The sequence below is a fragment of the Drosophila arizonae genome, chromosome X (assembly GCF_054131065.1).
Source record: "Drosophila arizonae isolate 15081-1271.41 chromosome X, UAZ_ARI_1.0, whole genome shotgun sequence".
Classification (NCBI taxonomy): domain Eukaryota; kingdom Metazoa; phylum Arthropoda; class Insecta; order Diptera; family Drosophilidae; genus Drosophila; species Drosophila arizonae.
The window spans coordinates 9,602,422-9,611,207 of NC_142927.1; the positions used below are offsets into that span (position 1 = coordinate 9,602,422).

The following is an 8,786-nucleotide window of genomic DNA, read 5'->3' on the forward strand; positions in this document are numbered from 1 at the left end:
TATGCTTAAGTATATGTGTATATATCAATTTATATGTGTATATATACGCATACACGTATACACTTGGATATATATATGTATGCGTATATATACACATACATTTATACACTTAAATTATGTGAATATATATACACATAAATATGTGTATATATAGATATCAATCACGATAAAAGACAGCAAACCTCAACAAATGGCATCATCCAAGTTCCCTTCCAATCACAATTGACAATTGCTTGTACAAATGACTATTCCTTATAAACATATTTATTCTAAATAATTTCGTTGATGCGGTTTTGTTGAAATGCTTACGCATTGCGCTTAATCAAAAAACTTAAATACAAAAGAAATGATTGATATCTGGTTTATTCTGTCTGAAATGTACTATTTATTGAAAACAAAAATATTTTGTTACATATGTGTGAAGCACGTAATAAATTTATAACAGGCATGTTTTTCAAATCGTTTCTTTTTTTAATTTTTAATGAATGATATAAATTTTTGTGCAATCGAGAGATTTTTAAAATTCATTTATAACCGGCGATTGCTTATTGCAGCATCGATAGTTCCAGGGCAATGCAATGACACGATAAACGTTGATCAACACTAGTTGCTCGATAGCTTGCACGTAAAGTATCGATAAGTTGCCTTAAGTACTTATTGGTATTTAAGCGCTTATAAATTTGTTCATTTACCATATATTTTTGCGGCCATGAGCGACATGGTGCCATCGCTGCCCTTTCCCATGCATCCCAAAATGCATGAGGATCAGGCGCTAGCATTTACGGCCAAAGAGGACGAGGAGGAACGGCGCCACATACAGAAAGTGCAGAATGCCTTTCAGTACTACAGGTGGGTCTTCATTGTAAACAAACGGTATAAATGCCCAAAGTGCCAATGCAAATTACCCGCTCACACACACATGTACACACACTCAGGGCTTGGGTAGAAGTGTGCATGAATATGCATGTTCAACAGCTGATAACGAAAATCAATTTAAGCGGTTTAACATGTGCCAACCAACGTACTTGTATGAGTGTGTGTGTGTGTGTGTGCTTACATGTGTATGTAGAACATCTGCTCTAATCATTAACTTTATTCCCACACACATCACAAACTAGACGTTATGCCTACATAAGGGTTAACAAAACGGAAGCTTACCTCAACAGCTTGTCCGCTGAGGATCAGCGCCTGCTCAGCAAATATCGTTCGCATTTGGACAACGTGCGGGGCTGCATTGACTGCAATCAATCTGTGATCTGTGAGATCTTGCGCGATCGCGTTCTCTATCCCACAAGCGATGGCGACACGGACATAGAGCTGGATGAGGCGCCCGACCATGTGCGACATGGTGACATGGATCAAGTAAGAGTTGTTCGAATATCTATAGCTTATCTGCTTGCATATCTATTTCTACTTTTCTTCCGCCTATGCACAGTGGTACAAAAATAGATTCAAGCCATCCAATTAGGCAAGCTTTTTAGGTTATTCCCTTAAAGGTCTTTAGGCTATGTATACATACATACATATTACAAGGAGAGGGAATCGATTCAAATTAATTATAGATTTATATTTTTTACAGAAGATTGTAATATATTGTCTTAGTAAGGAGCTCTCAAACAGAAATGACTGTATTGTGATAATCGATAATTATCGATACTCAAAATTTGTAATGAACCTTATTTCCTATTTGATATCAGATCGATCAGATTATCTATAAATGTAAACATTTTCACACGCACATATAGACGGATAGATCCATAGGTAGATCCATCATTGTCCTCAGCTTCGTAAATATTTCGCTAAATTAATTCGAACTAAGAGTTGTCTATTGAAATAGACTAGATCTGATAAGATTATCATACTTGATTAACTATTCTGAATCATAGCAAGACATGCATAATATACATAGATATATAAATATATATGATATGATACCTCCCCCTCTCTAATACGTCCATCAGAGAGCTTCAGAGCCTAACCAATCGCATTGATTGACAATTTGCATATTTTTGGTTTTTATTAAAGAAATAAACGATAAACTGTACACAACAAAATCTATCTATATCTTAGACTAATTTTCTTGTTGATGGTCATGATGATGATGTTGTTGTTGCTGATGATGTTGATGTTGAACCTCTAAAAATTTTAAAGGCCCAATCCACATTGAAGCTGATCGCACGCGACTGGAGCGCCGAATGTGCCATAGAACGTGAGCAATCCTACAAGCCGATCATCGACAGCATCGAGGAGTATTACAAGCCATCTGATTAGTGAGTATTCGCTATGATAATTGTAAATGATACATATGATTTTCATATATATAGGAAATGTTAATTGTTTAAGTCAGCTTGAACTTTCATAGATTCCATACCAGACTCGTTTGGGAAACCCATTTAAAATGGAAATGCATGGTATATTGGTGTTGTGGTAATGCATGTAACAGGCAGATAAAGGCGTGGCAGAAGAAGAAAATGTCTAGATTGACTCGACTTGTTATTCCGAAGTTTCGGAACCATCTTTCACTCTCTGTTACGAACATTTGCACAAAACTGATATACCCTCTACAATAACAGTAATACTAGATAGTCTGATGGTTCTCTAATTTATACATCCCATCAACTCTTTCTCTTCCTTACAGTAAACTAAATGAGATTAAGATCCTGGTGCCTGGCGCTGGCCTGGGCAGGCTCACCTATGAACTGGCCTGCCGTGGCTACGCCTGCGAGGGCAACGAGTTCTCCTACTTCATGTTGATCGCATCCAATTTCGTGCTCAATCTGTGCGACTACGAGAACAAGCACGTGCTCTATCCCTGGGTGCATCAGTACGTGAACAATATGCGACGCGCCGATCAGGTGGCCTCTGTGCGCTTCCCCGACGTCTGCCCGGTCAGGAATCCGCCCAAGGGCAACATCGAGATGGCGGCCGGAGATTTTCTGGAGGTCTATAAATCACCGAATGCATACAATTGTGTGGCAACATGTTTCTTTATCGATTGTGCCAACAATGTTATCGATTTTGTACGCACAATTTACAGGTGAGTTGATGATCCGTTGCTGAAATTTAAAAGGGTTTACCAAACAGTTAATTGATCGATTAAATTGATTTAAAGATCTAACTCAATTTCTAAAAATTCCTCGATTGATTCTTCTGCTCTCCCGTAGAAACTCATGACATGAGACATATACCATAAATAGAGCAAATTTTTCCCCTTTTGTATAACATTCGATAATAATCGATTCTAAGTATAAGCTTATCGCTTGAAAATGTGAAAGCTATTGATACGAGTTTTATTATATCAATTTTGATAAAGTTCGGCTACATAGATCATTGTTTATAACTTTTTTTTTTATTGTAATGGATTTTAAAATAAAAACCCCTATTGACGTTTTTTTCTATTTCTCCCTGCAGGATTCTAGTGCCTGGCGGCATTTGGGTGAATCTGGGACCGCTGCTCTACCACTACAGCGACGTCAATGGCCAGAACAGCATTGAGCCAACGTACGAGGATCTGATCATCATTATGGAGAGCATCGGATTCGACATATTGAGCTCGCGCAGTGGCATACGCACCAAATACGCACAGAATCCGCAGTCGATGAAGCAAAGCGAATATCAAAGCTTGTTCTGGGTCTGTCGTAAGCCGCCCAACGACTACGAGAAAGCACAGCAAACGTCGGAGGCGAAGGAGCGCGACAACAAGGAGCCCCCGGATCTGATTGTCAACCAAAGCAACGACCACGATGTCGATCTAGAGACTGAGGTGCAACCAAAGCAAACGTGATATCACACACACACAGACACATCTGACGAAGCATCAACAGCCACGCCCACCGCGCCTACACATATATATATATATATAGTATATATCGAGAAAACTACACAAAAGTAGCACAAATAATAAAAAAACACAAATGTCAACGAATTTCAAATGCAAGACCAAAAATAACGAAATATAATCTAATGTTTAAAGGAAGCAACAGCTAAGCCTGATCTGTAGAACTGCACTAGATATATAACTATAGCTAGAATCTCTACTTCATGCAGTCTGTGTAAGCTTTACAAATTTCTTCAAAATGTATTCTAAATTAATGAAGATATGGAAGTATTTACAAAAGTTTATATATGTATAAGCTGTTATATATCAGCTGACCTGTTCAATCTACTTAAATACCAACTGTAAATGCTTCTACATCTGACTCCAAAGAGTTCGTTAAAGTTATTAAACATAAAAGTTTTAAATATTCTTTTTTTTTTTAGTTATCTACTTTCCCAGCTTATTGAATGCGTTCATTTACAGCTAGCATCTATAATTATCGCTTAACGTAATTCTAATGCTGCTAAAAGAAAATCGATATTTATCGATGTGCATAGCTTGCTTTGGTAACCCAAAATATATTTATAGATTTTGGGTAAGCCTCTGATAAGTACACAAAATATTATCAATAACAAATAACAAAATAGTGATCGATAAATATCGATTGATAGTTTATGAGCACAGGATCGTTTCATGCTACTTAGATGCTACTTATAATTCCCTAAGTACTCGATCTCTACACAGCCCACCAGAAATTGTAGCCATACACTTAATATTTCTATGAAGTATATTTATATATAAATCGATAACTATCGATACATGTACTCTATGTGTATATGCGTGTATATACAAATGATACATCTAACATATATGTATGTCTAATAGTCGTGAATTAATGCAGCTCTCTCTCTCTCTCTCTGTCATCTTCTCCTTCTCCGTCTCTGCTCCTGTCTCTGTCTGCTGCCTGCCCGCTCTAATACATGAGCCAATTGCAGTTCAGGTGGATTCGTTGCGCCAATTACCAACTGTAAATGCTTCTACATCTGACTCCAAAGAGTTCGTTAAAGTTATTAAACATAAAAGTTTTAAATATTCTTTTTTTTTTTAGTTATCTACTTTCCCAGCTTATTGAATGCGTTCATTTACAGCTAGCATCTATAATTATCGCTTAACGTAATTCTAATGCTGCTAAAAGAAAATCGATATTTATCGATGTGCATAGCTTGCTTTGGTAACCCAAAATATATTTATAGATTTTGGGTAAGCCTCTGATAAGTACACAAAATATTATCAATAACAAATAACAAAATAGTGATCGATAAATATCGATTGATAGTTTATGAGCACAGGATCGTTTCATGCTACTTAGATGCTACTTATAATTCCCTAAGTACTCGATCTCTACACAGCCCACCAGAAATTGTAGCCATACACTTAATATTTCTATGAAGTATATTTATATATAAATCGATAACTATCGATACATGTACTCTATGTGTATATGCGTGTATATACAAATGATACATCTAACATATATGTATGTCTAATAGTCGTGAATTAATGCAGCTCTCTCTCTCTCTCTCTGTCATCTTCTCCTTCTCCGTCTCTGCTCCTGTCTCTGTCTGCTGCCTGCCCGCTCTAATACATGAGCCAATTGCAGTTCAGGTGGATTCGTTGCGCCAATTGGACTCGGGTCGCCACTTGGGCCGCAGCTCGAGATGACGCAGCTTGATCTCCGCATAGATCTGCTCGAAGTGCTGGCCGTCCGTGGCACAGATTTTCGCCGTCTCAGTGCACAGATCGAACCAAAGCGACTCCGAGAAGTCGTTGCTCTGGCACATGGACGTACGCACCGTAGTGAACACACGATCACGGAATTGACGTACTACCTCCGACGCAGCCGCATGGTGGGCAACAGCCGCATTGCCGCTCAGCTCGGGAAAGAGAAAGCTGTTGAGGACACGCGCATCGCCGCGCCCCCGATAGATGGGCAGGCCAGTGCTCTCGAAGAGCAGCGCCAGCTGCTTGTCCAGCTGCACGCGGCGATCCGGCTCAAAATCCTGGCGCTTGGCGCGCGTGCGCACAAATATCACCTGTGGCAGATAGTTGCGCACGTAGCCTTTGAAGGGTGCGCGTGGGCGCATCCGCAGGGCGGCATGCAGCAGACGCAGCTGCTCCAGGCTCAGCTCGTCCAGGGCCAGCAGCAGGACATGGCAAACGCTGAGCAGGTGCATCGTAGTGGCCAGTGTCTGTAGATCCAAGTAGTCGGCCTCCTTGAATGTGGTGCCGGCCAGCATCGGGGCCGTGTCCAGCAGAACGAACCGTTCCCGCGTGATGAAGAACTGCAGATTCTCGGTGCGTGGATTCAGCATCTGCTTGGAGCCATTCGGCGGCTGGTGCTGGTGTTGATGCTGATGGTGGTGCTGATGGTAGTGTTGGTGCTGACGCATCTGCGACTGCGACTGGCTCTGCTGGCTGGAGCCATGTCGGGTTGAAAAGATGCACTCGTCCGCCTCTGGAGCGAAAATATGCTGATAGTAATCGTAGTCGCTGGCACGTTCGCTGGCCAGAAGATTGAGCAGCGTGGACTTGCCGACGCCCTGGGCGCCCAGCACGCCGATGACAGCGAAGTCCGTGTTGGTTTTGTGGAAGAACTTGTGGGCATTGGAATTCAAGACGCCGTTGGAGACGTACAGCGGCGCCGATCGTGTCATTCGGGTTGGCAATGGTGAATCTTGGCTGGAAGTGGGGGTGCCATTTGTTTTCTCTTTGGCCGCCGTTGAGCTGCTACTCAGCGTGGAAATGACATTGGTCGAAGGCGGATTGCAGCCTTGTTGCACTGCATCGCTGCGATTAATGATGATCGTTCGAATGGATGTCGGAAGATCGTTGAAGCTGCCACTGCTGCCGCTGCCCGGATTCGAATCGCCCTCCTTTTTCAACAAGATCTTCGTCAGGACGTTGGGCGTGCGCAAGTCCTCACGACGTGCAATCGTCACGGGCGTTGTTGTTGAAGGACCCTGACGTCCATCTTCCTGTTAAAAAATTAACAAGAAGAAAATATTAATTACAACAACTACTGAAACTCTCGATATACTCACGCGTTTTTTGTTGCGAAAACGTCTGCGGTTCTCTGCCATGCCGCAAGCCCTAAACGTGCAGCACACAGTGGAGCAAAAATGTTGGATGCAGTGCAGCAAAGAGGAATCCAAATAACAATTGGAGCCTTGTCTGTGCTCAGCTGTGCGTTTGTTTTTCTGAAATCCAGTATTGAGCAACACTGGAAATATATTGACAGCAATTGAACGATAGTTGGCGCCATGCACTCAAAATGTTTACACAAATGAAAATGATGAAACAAAAAACAAAAACAAACTAAATTTACTTTTGAATTGACAAAAATAATATAACATTACTTTATATACATACGACTATATTTTTAGGCACGCAGTAAATCCAAATTGATGTTTCGCCACCACAATAAGCCGATTACTATATCGATAATAGTCAAATCGCAATCGATGGTTGTTATCACACCACGTTCAGGCATTGCTTGACATTTGGCCAGAACACTCAGAAATAAATTGAATTTCAGAGAATGCAATAAATACAAATTTCAATAATGCCAATTATTGTAATTTCTGGCCTGCCGTCAAGCGGCAAGTCGGCGAGAGCCCGCGAACTACAAAATTACTTTCTAAGCATTAACAAGAAGGTGCATCTGATTAGTGAGAATGTGGCTGTCCCCAAGGCGCTCTTCGAGAAGAACGAGTTCTTTGCCGATTCGCAAAAGGAGAAGATCGTGCGAAGTGACCTCAAATCGGAAGCGTCCCGGCAACTAAACAAGGAGGACCTTGTCATACTCGATGCTTGCAACTATATTAAGGGTAAGCAGGGAACTTGCATTTGACATTTGGCATTGATCAACTGAATTGAGATATTTTGTGGTATTGTTTTTTTTTTTTTTTTTTTTTTTTTTTTTTTTGGCAGGCTATCGCTATGAGATATTCTGCATGACAAAGGCTGCTAGGACGACACAGTGTACCCTGTTCACGTGCATACCGAAGGAGCAGGCTTGGAGCTTCAATGCACAGCGCACCGATCCGGATGTGCTGACTGATTCAGCCAGCGAGCCACTGGTGAACAACTCGGATATTCCGTACACCCGCGAGATTTTCGATGCGCTCTGCATGCGTTTCGAGGAACCGCATGGCAACAACCGTTGGGACAGTCCCTTGTTTGTGGTTTTGCCAGAGGATATACTCAACTTGGAGAGCATCTACAAGTCGCTCTATGAGACACGTCCCTTGCCGCCAAATCAAAGCACACAAAACGTAAGCAGGCGAAATTTAATTGAATTACCAATTGACTTCATTGCATTTTTCAGGCGCCATTGAGCGCAACGAATTACCTGTTCGAGGTGGATACTATATTGCAGGACATTATTCAGGAGATACTGGGTGCTGCCAAAGTTGGCGCATTTGGCCAACTGCGCATCCAGGGCAGCTCAACCAAGGTTAAGGTATCAACGACTATGAATGCAATGCGGTTGAATCGATTGCGCCAGCAGTTTATATCAAGTAGATGCAGGGGCAGCCAAACGACACCGGCACCATTGGACCAGGTGCCGCAACTTTTTGTGCAGTTCATCAATGCCAATATAACTGGTTGTTGATTAAAAAATAAATTATTTTAAGTCTTTTTTAAATTTGGCGCACTTTACTTTTATGTTAAATAATGGCCACCCTATGCGCTGACAGCGCCATTACGAGTACATTTAACTTTTAACGGACAATGCAGCTATCAGCCAAATCAATTAAAGTTAAGTAAACGAGTAAAGTGGCTGTCATAAATTTCTTTGACACTTCTCTGATTAGTCAAATTGTATCAACATGTATTTATATTAATACTTCTATTTATTTGACTTGTTGATCGCTTAGAAATTAGTAGTCGATTTTCGATCACAGGT

At 41.1% G+C, this 8,786-nt stretch overlaps 3 protein-coding genes across 4 annotated transcripts; 2 read left to right on the forward strand and 1 right to left on the reverse strand.

The window, feature by feature from the left end:
• Window positions 1–563: 563 nt before the first annotated feature.
• On the forward strand, window positions 564–4,242 carry LOC108619443 (carnosine N-methyltransferase unmet). 2 transcript variants are annotated; one of them, XM_018016025.2, is made up of 5 exons: window positions 564–849; window positions 1,119–1,362; window positions 2,071–2,270; window positions 2,639–3,037; window positions 3,412–4,242. In XM_018016025.2, exons 1-5 carry the CDS (start codon window positions 710–712, stop codon window positions 3,782–3,784), a joined length of 1,356 nt encoding a protein of 451 aa, XP_017871514.1. In that variant the 5' UTR covers window positions 564–709; the 3' UTR covers window positions 3,785–4,242. The 2 variants fall into 2 exon arrangements, with proteins under 2 accessions (XP_017871514.1, XP_017871515.1); XM_018016026.2 differs by having other exon boundaries at window positions 2,152–2,270.
• Window positions 4,243–4,586: 344 nt separating this feature from the next.
• On the reverse strand, window positions 4,587–7,136 carry LOC108619441 (protein SMG9). The gene is made up of 2 exons (XM_018016022.2): window positions 6,919–7,136; window positions 4,587–6,852 (listed from the first exon to the last, which is right to left on the reverse strand). Exons 1-2 carry the CDS (start codon window positions 6,955–6,957, stop codon window positions 5,479–5,481), a joined length of 1,413 nt encoding a protein of 470 aa, XP_017871511.1. The 5' UTR covers window positions 6,958–7,136; the 3' UTR covers window positions 4,587–5,478.
• Window positions 7,137–7,256: 120 nt separating this feature from the next.
• LOC108619445 (protein KTI12 homolog) lies at window positions 7,257–8,525 on the forward strand. Its single transcript, XM_018016027.2, has 3 exons — window positions 7,257–7,704; window positions 7,808–8,151; window positions 8,205–8,525. Exons 1-3 carry the CDS (start codon window positions 7,440–7,442, stop codon window positions 8,490–8,492), a joined length of 897 nt encoding a protein of 298 aa, XP_017871516.1. The 5' UTR covers window positions 7,257–7,439; the 3' UTR covers window positions 8,493–8,525.
• The last annotated feature ends 261 nt before the right edge of the window (window positions 8,526–8,786 follow it).